The following is a 26,079-nucleotide window of genomic DNA, read 5'->3' as shown; positions in this document are numbered from 1 at the left end:
TCAACCTGTGCAGCAGCTTTGAGTGTCCAATGGACTCGGACCCCAAGATCCCTCTGATCTTTCACACTGCCAAGAGTCTTACCATTGCTACTATATTCTGTCATCATATTTGACCCACCAAAATGAACCACCTCACACTTATCTGGGTTGAACTCCATCTGCCACTTCTCAGCCCTGTTTTGCATCCTATCAAAGTCCCGCTGTAACCTCTGACAGCCCTCAACACTATCCACAACACCCCCAACCTTTGTGTCATCAGCAAATTGACTAACCCATCCCTCCGGTTACTTATAAAAATTACGAGGAGCAGGGGTCCCAGAACAGATCCCTGAGGCTCACCACTGGTCATCGACCATGCAGAACATGTCCTTATCTGAGTGTGGGAACTTGTGGAGGGGTTGACCACTCTGAAGAGAGAGAGAGTGACTCCTGCTTGAGAGGCATTACAGAGATAAGGATAGTACAGAAATTATACATCTCAATCGGGGGAAATTGGATTTTAATAATATTAGACACGATCTGTAAAATGTCAACCGGGAGTGCTACTTGCAGATAAATTTACATTTGGAAAGTTAAAAATCTGTTAAAAGTGAAATAATGGAAGTTCATGGCCATACAAGTGAAGCTTAAATGGACATCCAGGGAACTTTGTATATGAATGGACTTTGAGGATTTGGTACAGAAAACAGAAACAAAACCATGTGGTAGGTATGAAGCACTGAAGACAGGGCAGGTCCTCCAGGAGTATAAAGAGTTCAGGGGTGCTTAGAAAAGAGATTAGGGAGGGAAGGAGGTGTTGCAAAATATCACAGAGAGATAAATTTAAGAATTATCCCCAAAGCATTTTATAAATATATTAAGAGCAGCAGGGTAACAAGGGAAAAGCTAGGGCCCTTTAGGGTACAAAAGGATAATCTGTGTATGGAATCAAAAAATGTGGTTGAGGTCTTAAAGGAATAAGACCATAAGAGAAATGGCAACAGAATTAGGCCACATGGTTCATCAAGTCTGCTCCACCACTTCATCATGGCTGATCCATTTTCCCTCTGAAACCTTTTCTCATGCATTCTCCCCATAACATTTCATACCCTGACCATTCTAGAACCTATCAACCTCTGCCTTAAATACATCAAATGACCTGGACTCCACAGCTACCAATATCAACATATTATATAGATTATATTAACACCCTCTGGCTAAAGAAGTTCCTCTACATCTCCATTCTAAGTGGACTTTACTCTTTTCTGAGGCTGTGCCCTAGGCTGGGTTCTAGACTCCACTACTACAGGAAACATCCTCTCCCTATCCACTCCATCTGGCTTTTCATCATTCGATAGGTATCAATAAGATCACCCCTCATTTTTCTAAATTCCTGCGAGTATAGGACCAGAGCCATCAAACGTTCTCATTCAACAAACCTTTTATTCCTGGAATCATTCTTGTTAACCTTCTTTGAACCCACTCCATCCTTTCTAAGATAAGAAGCCTAAAACTGCTCACAATACTCCAAGTAAGGCTTCACCAGTACCATATAAAGTCCTGCTTGTTTAGAAAATAATCTATGCTTTTGTTCCTTCTAGCAAAGTGTATGAACAAACACCTCTGGACACATCTGCTACTTCTTTGCCCATTCTCCTAATTTGTCTAAGTCTTTCTGCAGCACCCTTATTTCTTCAATACCACTTGCCCCTCCACCTATCTTTGTATTGTCTGCAAACTTGGCCATAAAGCCATCAATTCTATCATCCAAATCATTTCCATATAACATAAAAAGAAGCGGTCACAACACCGCCCATTGTGGAACACCACTAGTCTCTGGCAACTAACCAGAAAAGGCTCCATTTATTCTCATTCTTTGCCTCCTGTCAATCAGCTTATCTTCTATCCATGCTAGTATCTTTCCTGTAATACTATGGGCTCTTATCTTGTTAAGCAGTTTCATGCGCGGCACCTTGTCAAAAGCCTTTTGAAAATCCAAGTACACTGCATCCACCAATTCTCCTTTATCTTTCCTACTTGTTATTTCCTCAAAGCATTCCAGCAGATTTGTCAGACAGGGTTTTCCCTTAAGGAAACCATGCTGACTTTGGCCTATTTTGTCATGTGCCTCCACACAGACATTTTTAATCTCTCCCTCTCCCAGTGTAGCGTGCTCTACTGCTTCAAATTACCTACTATTGTCACTGTACCAAAAAAGACCAAGGTAACATGCCTGAACGACTGGCGTCCTGTCGCACTCACCTCAATGATAAGCAAATGCTTTGAGAGGCTATTCAAGGATTACATCTGCAGCTTGCTACCACCCAAACTGGAACCCCGTACAATTCACCTACCAACACAATCGATTGATAGATGATGCAATAGTCACTGCTCTACATACCGTCCTTACACATCTGGAGAAGAAGGATGTTTATGTGAGAATGCTGTTCTTGGACTACAGTTCAGCATTCAACACCAATCCAGGCTCGACAAGAATATCAGAGACCTCGGCCTTGACCCTGCCTTGTGCAGCTGGATCCTGGACTTCCTGTCAGATGATTACCTGCAGGTTGTAAGAGTGGGCTCCCTCACCTCCAGCCCTCTGACTCTCAAAACAGGAGCCCCTCAGGGCTGTATACTGAGTCCCCTCCTTTACTCCCTGTATACCCGTGACTGTGTCGCCACCCACAGCACCAATCTGCTAATTAAATTTGCTGACGACACTACATTGATTGGCTTTATTTCAAACAATAAAGAGTTGGCCTACAGGGAAGGAGTCATTTTTCTGACACGGTGGTGTCAAGAAAACAACCTCTCCATCAATGTCACAAAAACAAAGGAGCTGGTTGTGGATTACAGGAGGAATGGAGACAGGCTAACCTCTATTGACAGCAATGGATCTGGAGCTGAGAGGGTAAACAGTTTCAAGTTCCTTGGCATCCACATCACCGAGGATCTCACGTGATCTGTACACACCAGCTGTGTGGTGAAAAAGGCACAACAGCGCCTCTTTCACCTCAGATGGTTGAGGAAGTTGGTATGGGCCCCCAAAATCCTAAGAACTTTCTACAGGGGCACAATTGAAAGCATCCTGACTGGTTGCTTTACTGCCTGGTATGGGAACTGTACCTCCCTTAATCGCAGGACTCTGCAGAGAGTGGTGCGGACAGCCCAGCACATCTGCAGTTGTGAATTTCCCATGATTCAGGACATTTTCAAGGACACGTGTGTAAAAAAGGACCCATAGGATCATTAGTGACCCAAGTCACCCCAACCACAATCTATTCCAGCTGCTACCATCCGAGAAGTGGTACTGCAGCATAAAAGCCAGGACCAACAGGCTCCGGGACAGCTTCTTCCATCAGGTCATCACACTTATGAACTCACGCTGAGTTGAGTGTACTCTATATTACATTGACTGTTCCATTTATTATAAAGCATTATAAATTACTATGATTGCACATTGCACATTTAGATGGAGACGTAACATAAAGATTTTTACTCCTCATGTATGTGAAGGATGTAAGAAATAAAGTCAATTCAATTCAAGTACCCTGAGACCTCATCCTTAAAAATTGACTCGAAAATCTTCTCAACCACTGAGCTCAGGATTACTGGCTATAATTTCCTTACTTCTGTCCCCCCTCTTCTTGAAAGTGGAGTAACATTTGTAATTTTCCAGTACTCTGAAAAAATGCCAGAATCTAGTAATGTTTAAAAGATCATTACACTTCAGCAGTCTCTTCAGCTACCTCTTTCAGAACCCTGGGCTGTAACCCATCTCCCCAAGCACCTTCTCTTTATTAATGGCAATTGAACTCACTTTTGACACTCTCAAAAGGATGCAAAATATTTACTTAGTTCATCTGCCATTTCCTTGTTCCACATTACTACCTCTCCAGTGTTATTTTCCAGCAATCTGATATCTACTCTCGTCTCTTTTATGCTTTATATCTCTGAAAAATATTTTGGTATCCTCTTTGATATCATTGGCTAGCTTACCTTCATATTTAATCTTTTTCCTCCTTCTGGCTTTTTTGATTTGAAAGAGTCTCAATCCTCTACTTCCCACTATTTTTTCTACTATTATATGCTCTTTCTTTTGTTTTTATTTTGTTTTGACTTCCCTTGTCAGCCATGGTTGCATCATCCTGCCTTTAGAATACTTCTTCTTCTTTGGGATTTAACTATCCTTCACCTTCCAAATTTCACCCAGACACTCCAGTCATTGCTGTTCTGCTGTCTTCCATGCTAGTGTCCCCTTCCAATTAACTTTGGCCAGCTTCTCTCTCATGCCTCTGTAATTCCCTTTATTCCACTGTAAGACTGATATATCTGTCTTTAGTTTCTCCCTCTCAATACTTTCATTTGCAGTCTCTAAAGAGAAATACATTGTAGGTGGAAATTTTATCTGGAATGGTGAAATTCTAGAGCACCATTTGAAAAAGAGGAGGAATTAAATGTTTCATAGGGCATAAGGTGGCTCCTATAGGGGGCAATTGTCTCTAGTTTATAAAATTTATAATCAGGTTATTTACACAGATGCATTTATAATCAATATGACACGTTGATCAGGGATAGTTATTTTAGGTTCATAAAAAGTAGATCATTCTTGATTAGTTTATTCAAGACATTCATTGAACTAACTATGTAGATGGAAAAAAATGTAAAACTTTTGTGGATAGAGCTAAGAAACCGCATGGTCAAAAACATCTTGATGGGGGTTTAATACAGGTCTCTGAATAGTAGCCACAATGTGTGGTACAAATTACTACAGGAGATAGAACAGGCATGTAAGAAACGCAATATTATGGTTGTTCTGCGGATAGACTTGGAAGATCAGATTGGTACTGGATCTTGAGAGAAGGAATTTATAGAATACCTCTGAGGTTTGTTTAAAACAGCTTGTGGCACAAGGGAAAATTCCGTTCTGGATCTCGTGTTGTGCAATGAACCAAATTTGATTAGGGAGCTTAAGGTAAAGGAAGCCTTAAGAGATAGTGATCATAACATTATAGAATTATCCTTGTAGTCTGAAAAAGAGAAGCTAAAATCATATGCTTCAGTATTACAATTGAGTAAAGGTAACTACAGAGACATGAGAGAGAAGCTGGCTAGAGTTGTTTGGAAGGGGTCAAAATATCAACCTTATTTCATTCAGCAGGGATGACAGTGGGACAGTAATAGCAGGAGTTTCTGAGAGAAATCCAGAAGGTGCAATATCATTTCATTCCAAAGAAGAAGTATACTAAAGGGTGGATGAGGCAATCATGTCTGACAAGAGAACTCAAAGACAGCACCAATGCAAAATAGAGGTCATGCAATATGGGAAAAATTAGCAGGAAGCTAGAAAACTAGAGAGCTTTTAAAATCCAAAAAAATAATTGAAAGCTAGTAAGTTTGCAGATGACATGAAGGTTGGTGGTGTTGTGGAAAGTGTAGGAGGTTGTTTTAGGTTACCATGGGATGTTGATAGGATGCATAGATTGGCTAAGTGGTGATAGACAGCATTCAATCCAGAAAAGTGTGAAGTGTTTCACTTTGTATGGTCAAAATTGAAGCCAGAGTACAGAGTTAATGGCAGTGTGGAGGAACAGAGGGATCCTGGACTCCAAGTCCACAGATTCTCTCAAAATTGTTGTGCAAGTTGATAGGGTTGTCAAGAAGGCAGATAGTGTGCTATCCTTCCTTAGTCAGGGGATTGAGTTCAAGAGCCGTGAGGTAATTTTGCAAGTCTATAAATCTCTGGTTAGAACATTCTGGTCAGTTCTGGTAATCTCATTATCGGGAGGATCTGGAAGCTTTAGAGAGGGTGCAGAGGAAATTTACCAGGGTGCTGCCTGAATTAAAGAGCATGTCCTACAAGGATAGGTTGAGTGAGCTAGGGCTTTTCTCTTTAAAGTAAAGAAGGATGAGTAGTGACTTGATAAAAGTGTATAAGACAATAAGAGGTATAGATAGAGGGGATAGCCTTGCCTTTCTCCCAAGGCAGAAATAGCTAATTCGAGAGGACATAATTTTAGCAAATGGTGGAGTAATTCAGCAGGTCAGGCAGCACCTATGGAATGAAATAAAGTTGATATTTTGGGCCGAGACCCTTCATCTTTCTGAAGGTGCTGTCTGACCTGCTGAGCTCCTCCAGCATTTTGTTTGTGTTGCTCAGGATTTCCAGTACCTGCAGAATCTCTTGTGTTTATGATTTTCAGGTGATTGAAGAAAAGTATAGGGCGATGTCAGAAGTAGATTTTTTACACAGAGATTGCAGGCTGTCAGGGGTGGTGATAGAGACAGATACATTACAAACATTTAAGAGACTTTTAGATATGCACATGGATGAAAGAAAAATGGAGGGTTATATGGGAAGGAAGTGCTAGATTCAAGTAGGTTAAAAGGTCTGCAAATCATAGAGGGCCATATTGCCTGTACTGTGCTGAACTGTTCTATGTTCTATGTTAATGTATCTAAAAAAGCAACAAGGAGAGAAAAGACGAAATATGAAGGTTAGCTTTAAATATCTCCACCAGGGCCCCAACATTTAATACGTGTGATATCCTGTAAATATTAAAGTGTTATACTTACAGGACTTTCAAGAGTTATAGGAGTTTGTAAACTGTTAAGTACTATTTTGAGTGATACTGAAAGTGAGACGGAGAGTGAGGGAATGAGTGATGAGTGAGAAATCTGTTTTGTGCTTGTTAAACATGCCGGGGAAAGGAGTGGTCCTTGTCGGGGGACTGTGGAGCTAGCCCTTCAAAAATAACTGAATGAACCTTTGAAGGTTCATAGCTTTGAGGTGGGTGAGGTGCTTCCTGTAATTTGCATGACAAACAAATCAAAAACAACTGGTTGTTATCTCACAGATTAGTAACAAATGGAAGTAGTGAATTGCAATCACTAGTTTCCATCTTGTTCAGAGTAAGTCAAAAGGGGGAACTGTGACTGTGACAGTTAAACAATCCTGGAAGAACTACTTAGTTCGTCTTTCATTTTCCTAAACCTGGGCATCGGTGTGAAGTGAAGCATCTATCGCCTAACCATAATTGCCCTTGACCAGGCGTCAGTGAGCAGACTTCTTCATCTGCTGCAGTCACACTGGTGAAGGTACTTCCCTGTATCTCTGTGGAAAGAGGATGGAGATACAGGATGTGGATCCAGTGATGTGAAAAGTGCAGCAATATACTTCCAAGCCAAAAGGTTGCACAAACTGGGGGGAATTTGCAGGAGATGGTTTTCCCTTGAACCTGAAGCACTGTCTAGGTAGTAGAGGTGCAGACTTGGCAGATGCTGTCAGGTACTGCAAGTGCCATGCATTTTTGTAAGTGGTACATACTGTAGCCAACATGGAAGAGGTAATGAATATTTAGGATGAAGGATGCAATGTTGCTTAATGGTAGGAAATAAAGGAGATAAGTTTATGAGTATTTTTGTAACTGAGCAATCTATAGAAGTTAACAGTACTCAGTATTAGATACCTTGTTCTTTGTAAAATATCTAGTGGAATTGTTAAGAAATTTTCAGGGGTTAAAGGTCATGTAAGTTGTTTTCCTTAATTAGTCGAAAGATAAGAAATTATACTGGAAAATACAACATCAATTTGATTGCAGCTTGAGTACTATTCAGTTCCAGCTTCCACGTTAGAGAAAGGGTATGATCCCACTGGAGAAGGAAGATTCATCAGTGTGTTCACAGCATTGGAAATATTTTAGTTTTGAGGAAGTACTGAATAGACTAGAGTTGTTTTCTTTAAACCAGATGAGACTGTGTGAAAATATAACCGAGGAGTAAAAAAACATGTGTGATCTAGACTGAGTAAATAGCAAGGACCTATTATAATTAGCAGGTACATCAAACTCCAGAAGACCCAGATTTAGTAATTTGTAAAATGGTTAGAGGGAAAATGAGGAATGCATGTTTACACCCAGACAGTAGCAGTGGCATGGAACTCAATACTCGCGGGAATTGCTGGAGGCAGAATCCTCCTAGCCTTAAGGAACAGCAGGAAAGTAAAGCTAAGCCAAGAACAAATCAGCAATAATCTCACTGAGTGGCAGAACAGGTGCAAAGCGTTATAGAGTATTTTTGGCTTATAATAAGACAAGGTTTGCTTACAATTTGCAGTGCAATTAATAGCTTGTTGTTAGAGTAAAGGGACAGGATATTTTATTGTGCAAGCTCTCTACGTCTGGAGGGCATTTAATAAGGTTTGTATCCGTAATCTCTTTCTGATTTATTGTGAGGAACATTTATACCATCTGCAACTTTATATGGGCTAATGAGTTTATAGAGATTTTAAATAAAGCAACCTTATATATATAAAGATGAGTCTCAAATCCTCTATTCCGCATGCCTGAAGCCAGAAACCTAGTGACTAACTCCATGTATATTAGATGTGGAAGGCTGACTTCCTGGATAGTCATGTACTCTCAAGTAAGGGGAAGCAACAGAAAGTTAAAATGGGGAATTTGTATTTCCTTATTATCATTATTTTGGTATCCAGTGCTAAACATAAGAAACATTTTTAAATTAAAATTACATCATGCTGATGAAAATTGGACTAAAATGAATAAGGGATAAACATTTTAAAACTTGAAATTTTTGGCAGGGCCTTAAATAACCAATTGTTGTACTTGCACCATTTCCAAAGTGATCCCACCACCAACCATACCTTTCCGTTTCCCCCCACTCCCCACCTCTTTCCACTTCCTGGAGGGATTGCTCTCTGTGCGACTCCCTTGTCTTGTCCATTCGTCCTTCCCCACTGATCTCCCTCCTGGCACTTATCCTTGCAAGTGGAACAAGTGCTACACTTGCCCCTACACTTCTTCCCTCACTTCCATTCAGGGCCCAAACAGTCCTTCCAGGTGAGGTGACACTTCACCTGTGAGTCTGTTGGTGTCACTTACTGTGTCCAGTGCTCCTAGTGTGGCCCCTTGTATATCAGTGAGACCCGATGTAGATTGGGAGACCACTTCACTGAGCACCTACACACCATCTGCCAGAAGAAGTGGGATCTACCAGTGACCACCCATTTTAATTCCACTTCCCATTCCCATTCCGATATGTCAATCCACGGCCTCCTCTACAGTCGCGATGAGGCCACACTCAGGTTGTAGGAACAACACCTTATATTCTGTCTGGATAGTCTCCAAACCGATGGCATGAACATCAATTTTTCAATCTTCTGGTAATGCCCTCCCTCACCATTCCTCATCCCCTTTTCCCTCTTACACATTATCTCCTTGCCTGTCTATAGCCTCCCTCTGGTGTTCTTCCCTCTTTTTCTTTCTTCCATGGCTTTGTGTCTCTCCTATTAGATTCCCCCTTCTCCAGTCCTTTATCTCTCTAACCAACCAACTTCCCAGCTCTTTACTTCACCCTCCCCCCTTCCAGATTCACCTATCACCTTGTGTTTCTCCCTCCCCTCCCTCCACCTTTTAAATCTACCTCAGGGTATTGGCCTGAAACATCGACTGTACTTTTTTCCATAGATGCTGCCAGGCCTGCCATGTTCCTCCAGCATTTTGAGTGTGTTGCTTGGATTTCCAGCATCTGCAAATTTTCTCTTGTTTGTAATTGTTCTGCTTGTAATTTTTTGCCAACTTATTGTGCAAAATGTACTAACAAAATCACTTAGATTTAGAAAAGCTAGAAATGATTCTTGGTAACATTTTCTTATACTTGTAGATAAAAACAAACTACCATATATTTGTCCTTTAATGGTGTGATTACACAATTTAAGGCATTTTTCTAATTAAAGTAAATTAGGTGACTGGTAAAATAGATGGGTCAAACAAGCATATTGCCTGTGTGTAAATATGTTCCTTATGTAATAAGAAATTTGCTCCTTTCTATAACTTTCAATGCAAAGAGTAAAATATATAAACTAAGAAAAATTACAGAAATGTCCAGTATTTGTAACCAATATCTATGAATGAGTTATACCTTGGACTGAGATCAGGAGAAGCAGATGCATTCAGTGTTGAGAGATGCAGCTTCAGACTTTTATCTTTTCCATTCTTGGCATTAATTAACTCATTATCATGCCTGCTTCTGATCATAACATTGCAGCCCCTGATGGGAGATCGGAAGTATATTGGGCCTGAGATAAGTGGCTGATTAATTCCAAGAGAACTGCTTGCATTCATGGCCTTGTTATAATTTGACGATCGATTATGGGATGTAAAATTGGCAGACACACGTGATAATGGGGTAGTCTCATCAACTTCTTCAACCTCTTCTTCATCTTCAACAATGGAAGCAAGTTTCTGTTTTAGACTGCCATTTCCATTGGACTCTGACTAAGTGTGAAAGAAAAGCATTCAGTTAAGGGTATCATTAGTTAATAGTCAGGAACTTGATAGTTCTTTTTTAACTAACTAGTAACTTAACATGATATTTAAATCATTTAAACAGAACGATAAATTAGATGGGGGCAAGATGAATTAGAGTCTTTTGCAGCCTTGGACTCAGAGGTTAATGATATGCCTTTGAAATGTCACTTTGCAATATTGAGAAAGACATCAAGCTTTTGGAAACAGGTACACCCTCAAAATAGCAATGATATAAATAACCCAGTAATATGTTTAAGTAACGTTGTCCCTGGTATAAATATTGGCAAGCTTCTGGGAATCTTTTATTTCTACCTGAGTGAGCAAATAGGACAAGCATTTTGCCTCATGTTTAATATTTGGCAAAGTATTATGTTGCATCATCACTACTGAAGGTGACCTGAGGCTGTTAGAAGTAAGTTGTGAAATTAATAATAAAACAGAATAATATAGTGGATTCCAGTCAACTGGGACACATTGGGACCAGCACGTTTTGGCCAAATTAAAGCAGCTGACCTAATTAGGCAGTTTCATGGAAATAGTTTAAAAATGTATAAGATGTCAAGCTACAATTTAACTGTAACTAATTATGTATTTAAATGAAATACTTAATTTAGAACACTATCAATACCGAACTATAAACACTACAAACCACTAGCTGGATATTAGTTCCGAATAGTTATTGACAGAGGAATTCATTTAGTTTACGCTGCTGTGTTCTTTTGATTGATTGTCAATGAACAAAATCAGCGCAATCACCTAGTGCAGATAATGGACTGCCTTCATTGCCTTCCTGCATGAAGTAGTGTTGAAAATCACAGCTTCTTAATTCGGTATCCATCCGACCAAATGATTTACGCAACTGACTCTATTTAAAAATTATTGATTCGAAGCATAGTGTAGTGTCAAATGGCCACACAAGTGCACGCAACTGACATTAGTGAGAAACTGTTCAGTAATACTTCCCTGTCCCAATTCAGTGGCAATGTCTCAAATAGTGAAGGGAATCCCGGCTATTTTCTCGATTGGTTTTTGTTCTTTAAGGATTCTCCCAAATGAGCGGCTGCCACAATTAACCAGATTCCACCATATTTACATATAAAAGCATATTGCTTTAGGTAGAATTGAGAATCCAAAATATGCATAACAGAATAAGTTATAAGGTGACAGCATACCTGGGATATTATGCAGGGTTTGTGGGACAACCTTGAAATCCCCTGTTAAAATAAAAGCAATTTTATGAAAAAGATATGCTTTCATACAATAGATCGTTCAGATTTGCAACATACTGTTTGAAAGGGTGATACTGTCAGACTAAATAGAACACTTCGAAGGCAACAAGACATTACAAAACTGGACAGTCTTTTCAATCAAAGCTCAATTATAACAGACTCAGTGGCTTCCTTCTGAACTGAAAGATACCTTGATTTAATGAAATATTGGCAGGGATTCTGAGGGAAAGTGCCAAAAAGTCTAGGACTTCTGCACATTCATAATCAAATATGTAAGTCTCTGAATTACTTGACCATTGTCGTCAGGTGATATTTTAAGTGTGCTGGCAATGGGTTTACTATGATGTTCAATATTTACAGAAAATCCTAGCAATTCTGCTGGATGATTGAGTCATAGAAAAGTACAGGCCCTTTGGCCCATCTAGTCCATGCTGAACCATTTAAACTAAATTGGATTCCGTGCTAAATTAGAAATTAACTTCTTCACTAATGAATTGGGTTATCAGCCAATACTTTGCAGTTCTCCGTGTTTCTGGAGTGGAACTTAGATCCAAACTCTTTGGATTTAGAGCATCTACATGCACTACTATTATTGAGAGCTTGCTGAGGATGACAGTGTTTTGGTTATATTAATGGCACCATCAGGTGTAATTAAATGACAATGGTTTGAAACTATGTAGCTCACTAATCAGGCCAGATCCCTGACCAGTTTTGATGCCCCCACTACTTTCCTGATACAATGACATAAACATACAGCCCTTTAAATACTTCAAGGGCCAGGCAGGTATCCTGCTTTTGCATCATAATTATTATTCTTGGAATAGGTAACTTTGGAGATCGATACTTTGGCACTGATGAACCATTCTGATTGGTATGAGAGTGATGAGGGGATGGACTACTAATGTACTGTATCCTCTGGGATTCTAAGCCACTTGAAAGGTCAATATGGCTATGAAAAGTTTGCAACTGCTCTGAAAACAACATTTGCATTATATATTTCAAAACAAGCAGAGCAGTTCTGTCAATTCAGATTGTCCTTTCGACTTAGATGTTTCAGTTTATCATTAATTGATCTTACTCTAAGCCAGAAACTATTTTAAGGTTAAGATCCAGAATTTTACTTCCAGGATTTGTATTTTACAACTAAACTGTCTGATTATAAAGCACTTTGAACTAATTTGTTTGTATGAAAAGTGCTCTATAAAAATGTTGTCATTAATGTTATTATTAATTATCTCCTTAAAGTTGTTACAGCTGGGTTGGTAAATGGGACAAAGCTCACACTACGCTTCCAATGTCATGCACCTCAAATAGCCTCTGACAACCAAGTCCAGCTCCTGGCCTTCACATGTGGCTTAGCTACCAAGCCCAGCTATACCCACTCATGGGAAGGCTTCGGGAGTAAACTCCGAGGGAAAAGTCTGGATTCAACATTGAGTTCCATTCTGACTAGCAACTAGTGATGTTTCTGTATCAGTCTCTGCTGTTGCTTTGACTTCATCAGATGCGTGGAGAGGGAGAGCTTACTACATGGGCAACAGCTCGCTCTCTATATTGTACTGACTAGGCTTATGTATCTAGACAGCTAGGATGCAATATCCATGGTCAACACTGACCAATGTTGCTGTCAGATCAGAGAGGTTCATCTCCACTTTGCAGTCTGAGAAATACCGGGTCAAGAAATTTTGTACTAGTTATAAAAACAAAGGAATAGGCTGCCAGTTTATTTGATTTGACCTAACACTCCACATTCTTTGAAGGAGAAGGTCAATCAGTTACTGACTGGATATATTCTCTGTGGTCATAAAGAAAATAAATCTACAGAGGAATTTTTAGTCCATATGATCTTTTAGAATGGCTTGAATTGTGGGAGGAATTCTAGTTAACCAGAATCCACTGTATACAGTATGTAGAGACCTACTAAAGCGGGTACAACGCTCAACATCCTCGACCGATAGGGCAGGTGGCAGAAGTGTCTGTTGGCAAGTACTTTGGGTCCAGTGACAGATAATTCTATTAGTTTTAAAATTACCAGTTTACAGGTTAAAGTCCTGAACCGGGGCAGAGAAATTTTGGCACCATTAGGTAGGATCTTGTAGAACTTGATTGGCTGAGACTGCTTGCAGTGAAAGGGGTTTCTGCAAAGTGGGGGCTTTTTACAAGTGTGATGTCAAGAGTTCAGGGCCTACACGTTCCTGTTAGTGTGAAGGACAAAACTGGCAGGGTTTGGGAAACCTAGTTGGTATGAGATATTGAGATATGAGGAATACACTGTGTAAGCAAGTGGGAACTAGTGAATCTCTTGATGACAGGAAGTGCAGGAGTGCACTAATGAGTAAAGTTTTGAAGGCAAAAAGGGGATATGAGAGGGATTTGGCAGGCAAGGTGAGGCAAAATCCCAAGAGATTCCAATGGTATAGGAAGAGTAAAAGGTATGCTCGGGAGAGAAAAGGTCTCCTAAGCATCAGTATGGCTTCCTGTGTGTGGAGTAGAATGAAATGGGAGAGATTTTTAATGAATATTTCTCTTTACTTTTACCATCTGGCCATCTGCTTAGAGTCAAGTTGGTGCAATAAACACAGGAAATTTAACTCTTGTATTAAAGTCACAGTCATAAAACACTACATATTTCTCCGTTCACCCTAAACCTATGTCCTGTAGATTTAACTTCACTCACCCAACCACAGGGGAAAGATTACTTGCCTTTATCTTATCTATACCCCTCATAATTTTGTATATCTCTATAATATTTCTCCTCCATCTCCTATGCTCCAGTGAATAAAGTCCTAACCTATTCCACTCAGATCCTCAAGTCCCAGCAACATCCTTGTAAATTTTCTCTGCACATTTTCAAGTTTATTTATACCTTTCCTGTAGATAGGTGAGCAGAACTGCACACAATATTCCAGACACAGCCTCACCAATGTCTTACACAACTTCAAAACACTATCCCAACTCTTGTACTCAGTGCTCTGACTTAAGAAGGCCTATGTACCAAAAGCTTCCTTTACAACCCTATTCTGTGACATCCCGTTCCTTTGTTTTCTGTTTTCCTTTGATAGTATCAGAGCAAAACAAACAAAACTGTCAGAATGAGAAGGAAGCTCAACTAATTTGTCTTGACATGAATTTTTAAGAAGAGGAACTTTCTGGATAAACATTATTGGTAATAATTTACTCTATCACTGTGCCACGTCCCATTTTACAATTCATATTAAATCTATATCAGTGTTAGTGATACTGAATTCACTTTTCAATAAACATGAACAAAACTGTTCCTAACAGTACCAAATGAAACCATAATATTTGAATTTATGACAACATTCATGTGATGGTTAACATCACAGCTTATGTGTTAAAGACGGATATGCAGTTTAAGCTGTTGTATATAAACAAATAGTACATAGTCAGGAGAAGACACCCTGAATCTGTAATGGTGCACTAAAAAACTTCAATTTTTTAAAATCTCGATAACTTAAATATACAAATGTATTTACATTTGCATATTCTGATACTGTTGCAATAAATAGTTATCACTATACTTACATCACCTTCATGACCCTCTCTGAGGTTATAAGTGAGATTGTTATAAATGTCTTCCTTGAATTTTTGGGAATATTCTGGGTACAGCTCCAGCACCTCATAGAGGCCTTTCAGGTTAATACATTGCAGGTCGCAGTAGGTTAGAGCTTTCACATCTGCACTGGTTTTGATAACCTGATCTTTGTCTGCAAGATTTGCACCAATCAGATCACCTTTACCTGTAATACAATAAGGAAAATAGATCAGCATGGCATTTCATAAAGCATGGGTGAGTCGAGGTTGAACATTGTGAAATTAGCTGGCAAAGGCATGTTTGATTTCGCAAGGTCTCAGGGAAATGCAATGTAAAGATAATATACTAAAACAAGAGCACTGCATCTATATCTGTATGTACAGTGGATTTTATCTGTGGCTTTATTTACTGTACATATTCTGGAGATTATGTCAGCAACCGCTGAGGATTCCTGTTTGGCGCAAAGATCGTGGTTCACGATATATAAGTTATCTTTAAGCAAAGGGCAGGATCATCTAGTGGCCTTGGTAATGTCTTCAGTGAGCCATGACGCTGGGTACATTTTTAGAAGCTTGGTGAGCAATCTTAAACCTCACATATGGCGAGGAAGTGTCCTGGAGAGCTTCTGCGAAGTTCACTGTGCCAGTGGACATTTTTTGCAATTGGCAGGAGTGCATTAAATAAGCATCTGATCATTCAGGATACAAGCAAGAACTGCATAGGAGGCACCCTGCTTTGAAGATGAGGCCACTGAGCAGCTGCTGCAGGAAATGAAGTGAAGAGGGGCATGTTGTGCTTGACCGGCCTGGCAATGGCACCATGGTAAGGCCAAAGACGGGTGAGATCATCTGCCATGCCTCTAGTGTGCCAAGTGCTTTGTCAGACATGAGAAAACAAGTGGTAGGTTTTACACATTTGTCTGTTTCCCCGGGGAACATGTTTCTTGTCACTCAGTGGTCATTGTATTTTCAGGTCATCATTCAAGCTCATAGCCATACAGGAAAGATCATTTGGTAAAGGCTCACAGCAGCCCAAGTAAGGATGGAATCAGAACAGAAACAGATTTATTAGCACTGACATAGACGCTGCGATATTTATTGTTTTGCAGCAGCATTAAAATGCAAAGAGATATATTATTATAAATTATTAAAGGAATAGAGCATGAAAAGGAAACTATTAAAGGAATAGAGCAGAAATCTGACGGCAAAGGGAAGAAGCTGTTTCTGAATTGCTGAGTGTGGGTCTATAGGCTCCTGTACCTCTTACCTGAATGCAAGTTAGCAGAATACATTAAAAATTTGCAATGGTTGTGCGTGACTGGAAACAATAAAGTCATGGTCACACTGGAAGCAAAGGGAAAAGGACTTCAAAGACATTCTCCAAGGGAACACAAAGGGCCAGTTTCATGTCCGTTAATCTTTTCTGTTCTGGTGTATCATATTATGTTTGTATACACAGCTTGGGATAATACTAGATAATAATAGTAGTAATCATACTTTATTGATCCTGGGGGAAATAATGATACTGAAATAATGATAATCTAGATGAAATGGGGAGAATTGTTGAGATATAGTGAAGACAAGTGCACAGTGATACGTGGTAAGATCTTCAAAATTATAAATGAGTCAGTGATCTTGATATCCATGAACAAAATGCTGATTTATGTTGGCAGTAGAAACCTCTTGACCATACTTTCCCATGAACAGTGCTTTTGAACCTATCAAGTTCCTTTATCTTCCACAATAGGACTTTTAATCAGACCTGAAACCTCGATTCTATTTCACTTCCCACAGATGCTGCCTGATCTGTTGAGTATTTCTAGCAATTTCTGTTTTTATTTTAGAGGTAAATTTTTGTTTGTCAGACTGAAGGGAAGTGTACAGTTAACCACATTGAGGGAAGTACTTGGACCACCTTTTTTCTTAGTATGTTAGTGATCCGGACTTGCATGCACAGGGCAAAACATCCAAACTTGCAGACACAAAGACAGAGCACACACAAAGTGCTGGAGGAACTCAGCAGAAAATGAATCGACCATCACCATTTCGGACTGAGACCCGTTTCGGATTGGAAAGGAAGGGGGGAAATGCCAGAATAAGAAGGCGGTGAGAGGGCACAAAAGACAAGCTAGAAGTTGAAGCCAGGTGGGTGGGGAAGTGGGGATAAAGTGAGAAGCTGGAAGGTAATAAGTGGAAAAGGCAAAGGGCTGGAGAAGAAGGAATCTAACAAGAGAGGAGAGTGGATCATGGGAGAAAGGGAAGGGGGAGGGGCACAGGGGAAAGGTCCTGCCTCTACAGCCTGTCTTATCTCCCATACTGGCTTCTGTTCTTGCATGGCTTAATGGATGGCTGCAGAAGGAATATAATCAAAAGAAAAAAATGTGTGGTGTTAAACCTTTGATTGGAAAAAACAAAGAAAAGCAGTATAAACTAAACATACTGTAGAACACCAAAGCACAGTACAGGCCAACAATATTATTTGTTTATTTATTTAACCTACCCAAGATAAATCTACTCCTTTCCCCCAACATAGCCATCATTCTTTCATTCATGTGCCTGTTTAAGAAACTCTTAACTGTCCCTAATGTACAGTATCAGCCTCTACCATTAACTCTGGTGGCGAGTTCCATACACTTGCCACTTTCTGTGTAAATCAAAACTTACCGCTGACATCACCCCCTTATGCTTTCCTCCAATAACTTTCTATTAGTCATTACTGATTTGGGAAAATATTATGTATTCATGTACATTTTTACGCTTATGGTTGGTGTCAAGCTTCCCTGTGTCAATGTAAGTGTCAAAGGGCATTCTGTGCAGATGACTTACAAGCAAAATAAACAGCTGCATACTTGTTTCTCACCTCTCCGTCTCACTAGTGTGTGTTATTCACGGCCACCCGGCTTCCCAGTACAACAAACATAACAATTGGTGATGAGGTTACAAATCCTCACACAATACTTATCGTTTTGTTTCCTTTGGCAAGAAAAGTCTGCATGCAACATTGGCGGTGTACCGTTGTGTAATGTGGGAGAACAAAAGTACGAGAAAATGGCTGCAAGAAGCATAGTGAGTGAAGAATTCAGGGGAGGGAACAGGAACGCGCTCTTATCTCTTATCTGTTTTATTTTGGCTAAATAAAACAGATAAGAGAAGGAGAGAGAGACAGATAAGACAAGTTAACTTTTCTGGAACATGATTGTGTTTGAAAATGGTGACAATGTTTGCAAGTATGGGGCCGTATTATGAAATGACAGAGCAATGGAATTTATATACTGAAAGATTTGAATATCTTGCACTAGCAAATCAACTTTCTGTTGATTTTGTGTTCCAACTTTTCTGACTGTGATAGGTGCAAAAGTGCTTAATTTATTATCCAGTCTAATGAAACCTGCTAAGCCTGGTGATGAGCTTCATGAGGTCATAGTTAAAATCTTAAAGGATCACTATTCACCTTTGATTATTGTTGAGTGGTTTAGATGTTTAAAAAGGAATTGAGAAAGGTCAGTCTATTTCAGTTTGTGGTGGTGCTGAAGCAATTGTCTGAACACTGAGTTTGGGCAGTCACAGACATCCCAGCTCTCCTGGAAGTTCCGGGAGTCTCCTGCACATTAATAGTGGCTCCCTGATGCCCGCAAATTATATACAATATCCCACAAATCAATTTTTTTGAGAGCGAGAGAGTGCGAGAGTGAGAGCGCGCGCTAGAGAGAGCGAGTGTGAGAGTGACCATGAGAGAGAGAGAGAGAGAGAGAGAGAGCGTGAGAGAGAGTGAGAGAGCAAGCGTGTGTGAGAGAGAGAGCGAGAGAGAAAGAGCATGCCATGGCAGAGTGTTCCAAAAAAAGAAAATATAAAACGTACGTCACCCCAGACTACCCTAAAGTGTACCCCTGCCTAATAGGGGTCAAAAATAATGACAGTGTTGCTCGCTGCACTGTTCGCAACAGTGACTTTTCTATTGCCCATGGTGGGTTAAGACTGTAAAAGGTGAGGTGAGTTTAACAGGTGTCATTCGTTCATTAGAATAGCTAACGTTATTTAAACTAGCTGGCTAGCTGCTAAGGAGCTACTCTATTGCAGACATCCCATCTCTCCCGGAAGTTCCGGGAGTCTCCCGCAAATTGATGGTGCTACCTCCCTGAAATGAGTTTTTGCAGGGTGGGAAATCTGCAGTCATTGAATAACACGTTACATGATAGTCTTGTATGTGGCCTGTGTAGTGAGGCAATTCAGAAATGCTTGCTTACAGAAGGCTATTGAGATTAGTACATCTATGGAGATGGCAGCTAAACAAGCACAGCTATTAAGCGCATTTTCCCAAGTTTATAGAATTTCTATTGACTTTAAGAATGAGACACCTATTGGCAATCAGTGCTACCATTATGGAAAAACTAGATATTCAGCACAGGAATGCTGGAATATGGATTTAGAATCCTAATGCTGTGGTAAAAAGGGACATATTGAATGCAACTGTGAAAGTAAAAAGACACTGTCAACCAAAAACAGTGTAATAAAGCAAAATGACTTTTGGAAAAACAGAAAGAAAGATGTGAACAAGATGGAGCATACTGAGGACTGACTGAGTGACTCTCATTCTGTGGTTGAAGAAGCTTTGCATCTTTTATCTGTTTCAGGACACAAAGATGACCATTGGGTGACCTCATGGCTGGATGGGGCCACAGTGAGGATGAAGATGGATGCGGGTGCTGCACTGATCTACAAGAAGTATTGAAGGAACACACAGAAGTATTCAATGGAGAACTGAGCAGTCTGAAAGGTACAACTGTTACACTGGCTGCTAAGCCCACACCACACCCAAAGGCCTGAAGGCAAGACCTGTTCCATATGCCCTCATGCCAAAGGTAGAGGCTGAAGTGGAAAGACTGGTCCAGAGTAAGAGATTGTACCCAGTGTGTTTAAGTAAATGGACAGCTCCAGTGGTTCCTGTCTAAAAAAGGAATGGGCCTTTAATGCTTTAAGGAGACTTCAAGGTACATTAACCCGGTTCCTACGGTTGAACAATATCCTCTTCTACTCATTGATGACACTTTTGCAGGATTGACTGCAGAACAGACATGTAGCAAGATTGACTTGTGTCAAGTGCACTCGCAGATGCTGGTGGAGTCAGAATCACAGGAACTGGTGACCATAGTGATGCACAAAGGAATATTCAGGTATCAAAGGCTTCTGATTGGCATCACCTCGGCTCCCGCAGTTTTTCAGCAAGCAATAGATCAGATCCTGAGTGGGCTGACAGGGGTGCAATGCTATTTTTATGACCTAATCATTACTGTGAGAAATGAGCGTGAGCACCTGCAAATCTTGGAAGCTACACTACAAAAACTCATGGAATATGGGCTAAGGGTCTGGAAAGACGACCATTGATTGAATATTTGGGCCATGTGATGACAACTCAGGGCTTCACAAGGCACCATCAATGGTAAAGACAATTGTGGAGGCTCCATCACCACAGAATGAAAGTCATTTAAGATCTTTCTTAGGCCTACAAACATACTATGCAAAGTGTGTTCCTAACCTAGCTAGCATACGGAAACCACTTCATGAGCTTTTAAATAAACTAACACACTGGCAGTGGACATATCACTGTGAAGAGGTTTTTAAAAGGCCAAAACAGCTTTGTCACAATCTGAAGCACTCACATACTTCAACCCGTCATTGTTGCCTGCAAAATATCACCCGATGGTGTGGGGACAGTTATCACACATGTCCTGCTGTTGGGTGAAGAGCATTCAATTGCTTTAAGCACCTTAAGCAAGGCAGAATGCCACTATACCCAGATTGAGCAGAAAACACTCACAATACACACAAAATGCTGGAGGAACTCAGCAGGTCAGGCAGCATCTATGGAAAAGAGTAAACAGTTGATGATTCAGGCCGAGACTCTTCGGCAGTTCTGCAGAAAAAAGGCTAAGAAGTAGATTTAAAAGGTGTGGGGTTAGGGGGAGAGAGAAACACAAGGTGATCGGTGAAACCTGAAGGGGGAGGGATGAAGTAAGGAGCTGGAGAGTTGATTGGTGAAAGAGATACAGGGCTGGAGAAGGGAGAGTCTGATAGAATAGGACAGAAGGCCTTGGAAGTGTTACGTACCCCGTAACTGGGTTGCCAAACCAGCAGAAATGGACCACTTAGTTGGAGTCTGGATTACTGGAATTAAGAAAGTTTTATTAAAGAATTAAGTAACACAGTACTCTAATCGTAAGGATATAAATGCAACAGGTTAGCAATGATAAAACACACATGTACACAGAACTAGGGTAATAATAATGAACCAAGCTCTATCGCAGTCTAGGGGTAAAATGATCAGTCTCAAGTGACGCAGAGTTCAGTTCAGCTGAGTACAGTTCGCAGTAATCGCTGTTGTGCCGTTGGAGAGAGAGAGAGAGAGTGAATATGCAAATTCTGATTCAAACAGACCTTTGTTCTTCACAGTTAGCTTTCGGGCGAACCCTTTTAATGTCTTCTGTGGTCACCAACTGTGACCCCTCTGCTCCGGATACGATCGTTCTTCCGCTGTGAACCCGGCACCCAGGCAAGGGCGGACACACACACCAGGTTCCCGCCGATCGTACCTTTTCACCCTGTGCGTCTATGGTCGGTCCCGCGACCAGACCTCCAGACTTCCACCAACTTGTGGGGGCACACCGCACCTCCAGGGTCTCGTTATCTTGTGATCTCGTGGTGTCTGTCTTGCCTTAGCGAACCTGTTCCTTTTATCCCCCTGCTGGGGTATCGCCTGTCCATCAAACTTCAAACAGTTCAGGTTCAAAGAAACCGGTCTGTCAATACTCGGAACTGTGTCTCTTTTTGTTAATCTCTCTCTTCTCTCATTAACATTTTGAACGCTTCTCCCTTTGTCTCTCTTATCTCTCTCATCAGCATTGATCTTCTGATAACTTGGTTTTTCGTCACAGAGGAAAGAAAAGGGAGGAGCACAAGAAGGAGGCGATGGGAAGGCAAGGAGATAAGGTGAAAGAGGGAAAAGGGGAATGATGAAGTGGGGGGGGGGGAGTATTACCAGAGGTTTGAGAAAGCGATGTTCATACCACCAGATAGGAAGCTACCCAGATGGAATATAAAGTGTTCCCCCAACCTGAACGTGGCCTCATCACTACAGTGGATGAGGCCATGGATGGACATATTGGAATGGGAATTGGAAGTGGAATTAAAATGGGTGGCCACTGGGAGATCCTGCTTTTTCATATCCATGGCCTCCTCTATTGTTATGATGAGGCCACACTTAGGTTGGAGGAACAACACCTTATGTTACATCTGGGTAGCCTCCAACCTGATGGCATGAACATCGATTTCTCGAACTTCTGGTAATGCTGCCCCCCTCAGCCCTACCACCATTCCCAATAATATGCTGGTGAACGCAGCAGGCCAGGCAGCATCTCTAGGAAGAGGTGCAGTCGACATTTCAGGCCGAGACCCTTCGTCAGGACTAAGCAACTTATATGTGTGTTGCTTGAATTTCCAGCATCTGCAGAATTCCTGTTGTTTACCATTCCCAATGCCCTTTTCCCTCTCTCACCTTACCTCCTTGCCTCCCCATCACGTCCCTCTGATGCTCCTTCCTCCTTTTCTTTCTTCCATGGCCTTCTGTCCTCTTCTATCAGACTCCCCCTTCTCCAGCCCTGTATCTCTTTCACCAATCAACTCCCCAGCACTTTACTTCATCCCTCCCCCTCAGGTTTCACCTATCACCTTGTGTTTCTTTCTCTCTCCCCTCCCCTCACCCTTTAAATCTACTCCTCAGCTTTTTTTTTCCAGTCCTGCCGTAAGGTCTCAGCTTGAAACATTAACTGTACTCATTTCCATAGATGCTACCTGGCCTGCTGAGTTCCTCCAGCACTTTGTGCGTGCTTCTTGGATTTCCAGCATCTGCAGATTTTCTCTTGTTTGTGATGGGAAGCACTTGCAATTGTCTTTGGAGTTAAGAAATATCGTCAGTTCTTCTTGTAGCCCCCCTGGCCAGCCTCAGGGTCACTCAGCTCGCTGTCGTCTAGGTAAACAGCCTCGGCCCCACAAAACTGGGTAATTAGTTTGTGTGGATGCTATGTGATGTACCCCACCCCGCCCAAATAACAGACAATACACCAGATACGATTAAATGATTTACCGTTTATAGATATTACTGGACCTATATAATTAAAAGAGAATAAAATATAAAAGGAAAATAAAAGGCGCCACACTTATCAAAGTTCAATCTCTTCGTGCACAAACAGTTGGAGCTCAGGACCCTCCTTCTTCACCCTGCGACCCCTCGGACCACCTCGACCGGCTGCCTGGGACCAACAACGGTGGTCGACCAGACGCTCCACATGGTCCGTCTCCGTCTTTTCGCCGAATGCCCTCCTCGGGGTCCGACCCCGTTAGCGGACATCACAGCACCTGGTCCATTCTCTGTCTCTCTCTCCCGCCTTCTGCCCCAAAACCCAGCACATACAATATCTTACAGACACACCAAAAACATAACAACTATCCCAATTGGTTCATAACACCTTCTTATCAGTAACGTGATTCAACAAACTGCTTGCGGGAGGGCTTTCTCAGCATTTAACATAACAAAGAAGCATTCCCAAGTATAACATAACAAAGAAGCCATTTTAGTTAGCCTAGGCAGTAACATAAGAGACAAAACCCCCTTACACTCTTTTGTTGACAATTTACACTACTGGCAGATCGTTGCCCCTTGCTATCAATCTTTGGTCCACATGTAGACATTCCTTCCTTGGCTGCTAAGCAAATGCATTGTTGGGGTCTGTTACTATTGGCACTTCAGTGTGATATAAAGTACAGGAAGATCGAGTACCATTCAAATGCTGATGGACTATGCAGACTTCCTTTAGCTGTCACAGCTCCAAAGCCATCCCTGAAAGAGATCTTCCTCCTCAAGGAAGCACCTACAGCTCTGATACCTGCGGCACATGTCCAGAAGCGCACACGCATACTGATCCTGTTTTATCTAAAGTGGTGGACTTGGTAACACAAATGGAAAGGAGAGCCAACCGTAGAAATGAAACTTTACCAGGCTCGAAGGAAGGAGCTCATGGGCCAAGCAGGATGTTTACTGTGCTGTCATTCCTTCACAAGTAAGAAAGCAAGTGGTTGAAGGCCCCATGTTCTTGGTTGTAATGGGCGCACACAGCATATGGCGCAAGGTTACCATCCTGAAGAGCACTACATCTGAAAATTTCAATGAGGAGCTACATTCCATCTTTAGCTGCTTTGGGTTTCCTCAACAGCTTGTAACTGACAATGGCTCACAATTCTCATCTGAGGCATTTATGGAAGGAACCGGTATTCAGCCCAACGAGTCAGCACCAAATCATCCAGTCACCAATGGCTTTGCTGAACAATTTGAAACAAGCCCTCAGGACTTCAGTGGGAAGTGGATCCCTCAACCAGCGTCTTTGTACTTTCTTGCTGACATACCACAACACACCTCACACCACCACCAAAATGGCTCCAGCCACTGCACTGATGAAAAGACAGCTTTGTGTCAGGTTTGACCTGTTCAGACCTCCAAACACAAAACAAAATTTGCTAAATGAACTAGAAAACCCAAGCAGAGAGATGTGCAGAAGTCTCACGGCAGAAGAGAGAGTACTTGCCTGGAACTACCTCTCTGGAGCAAAGTGGATACCTGCGATGGTGGCAACACAAACTGGTCCTGTGTCGTACGCAGTGGAAACTAGTAACCAATACATCTGGAGAAGGCATATTGATCAGCTACTGTCCACTTTTGAAAACCATCCACAGACTGACCAATCCAGATCCAGTTGTAGAAATGGGACGGGATTCTGAGACAAGACTGCAGAACCTCCATTAAGATCAAATGACACAGCCTGTGCTCCCCCTAACACCTGTGCTCTCTGAGGTGCCCCCTGCTGACAATGCAGTACCCAAGCTGAGGTCTATACATACATCACTTTGTTAACTTCGTTATCATCCCCAAGTTGTTGGCATCCTCATGGGAACAGGTGGCCCCCAGACAGATTAAATCTCTAGTTTAGTGACTAACCCTCAGCACACGGGGGAGAATAATCCCTAGGGTATTGTCTGGGAATACAGGCAGTCCACGCTCATTTCTTAGTTTAGAAAAAAAATGCCTTTTATTGTTGGTTGGACTTGATGATTACTCCATTAAATGTTAATAGTTCAGAAGCTGCTCTGTGTGCGGGAAGAGGGAGAAACCTTTAAATTAAGGAGAGGGATATATATACTTTGAGCCTCACATGCTGTTGCCAAGCTTCACTGTTTGTTCCATACTGAACGTCATGTGAGAGGGTATTCTGTGTAGATGATTTACAAGCAAAATAAACAGCTGCATGTTCGTTCCTCACTTCTCCATCTCTTGTGTGTGTTATTCACAGCCACCCGGCTTAACAGTACAACAAAGGTAACAAAAAAGGCTGTCCACTCTATCTATCTCTTATCATCCAATATATCTCTCTCATCTTCCTTTGCTCCAAAAACAAAAGCACAAGCTTGCTCAACTGAATGGCACAATTCTATTAGTTGTAAAGGAGCAGATTTAAACAGGAGCCTTCATGGTTAAAAGTGACAGGGAGGTTGAAAAACTGTTTTTTAAAAAAAAGCAGTATATGGATCCCAGGGTTTAGAAATGGTGAGACTGAGTTACATGGCAGAGTCATTCTTGATCTGTTCACTGCAATATCAACAGACTTCTGAAAAGTGTGTCTCCAGTGGCTGCTTGAATCACATTAATATCATAGAAATAGCTTTGGACAGCATAGGCAATGCTGGAGAGCTCATAATTTTAGCTTCTCTTCCTCTAATATGACAACATCTCATTTATGAGTCAGAGCCTGTTGTGTCATTGCTTCACATTATGATTCAAGACTATGTATTAACTTGTTTGCACTTTTCTCTGCTCCAAGTACTTGCATCTGCAGCAGTCTGCTGCTACTCCAAAACCAAATCATCAAAATTACAAAGTCCAG

General features: G+C 41.2%; 1 protein-coding gene across 1 annotated transcript in view; it reads right to left on the bottom strand.

Moving 5' to 3' along the window:
* kcnh8 (potassium voltage-gated channel, subfamily H (eag-related), member 8) overlaps positions 1-26,079 on the bottom strand; it is a 450,065-nt gene that overhangs the window by 40,244 nt on the left and 383,742 nt on the right. Inside the window, exons 11-13 of the mRNA XM_072254419.1 lie at positions 15,086-15,300; positions 11,483-11,524; positions 9,922-10,277 (exon numbers count right to left, since the gene is read on the bottom strand). Of these exons, the coding sequence (XP_072110520.1) occupies positions 9,922-10,277; positions 11,483-11,524; positions 15,086-15,300 (613 nt within the window). The remainder of the gene's footprint in view (positions 1-9,921; positions 10,278-11,482; positions 11,525-15,085; positions 15,301-26,079) is intronic.

Source organism: Mobula birostris, chromosome 3 (assembly GCF_030028105.1).
Source record: "Mobula birostris isolate sMobBir1 chromosome 3, sMobBir1.hap1, whole genome shotgun sequence".
NCBI classification, from domain to species: domain Eukaryota; kingdom Metazoa; phylum Chordata; class Chondrichthyes; order Myliobatiformes; family Myliobatidae; genus Mobula; species Mobula birostris.
The sequence above is the reverse complement of the archived record's forward strand: the minus strand, read 5'-3'. Positions and strand labels throughout refer to the sequence as shown.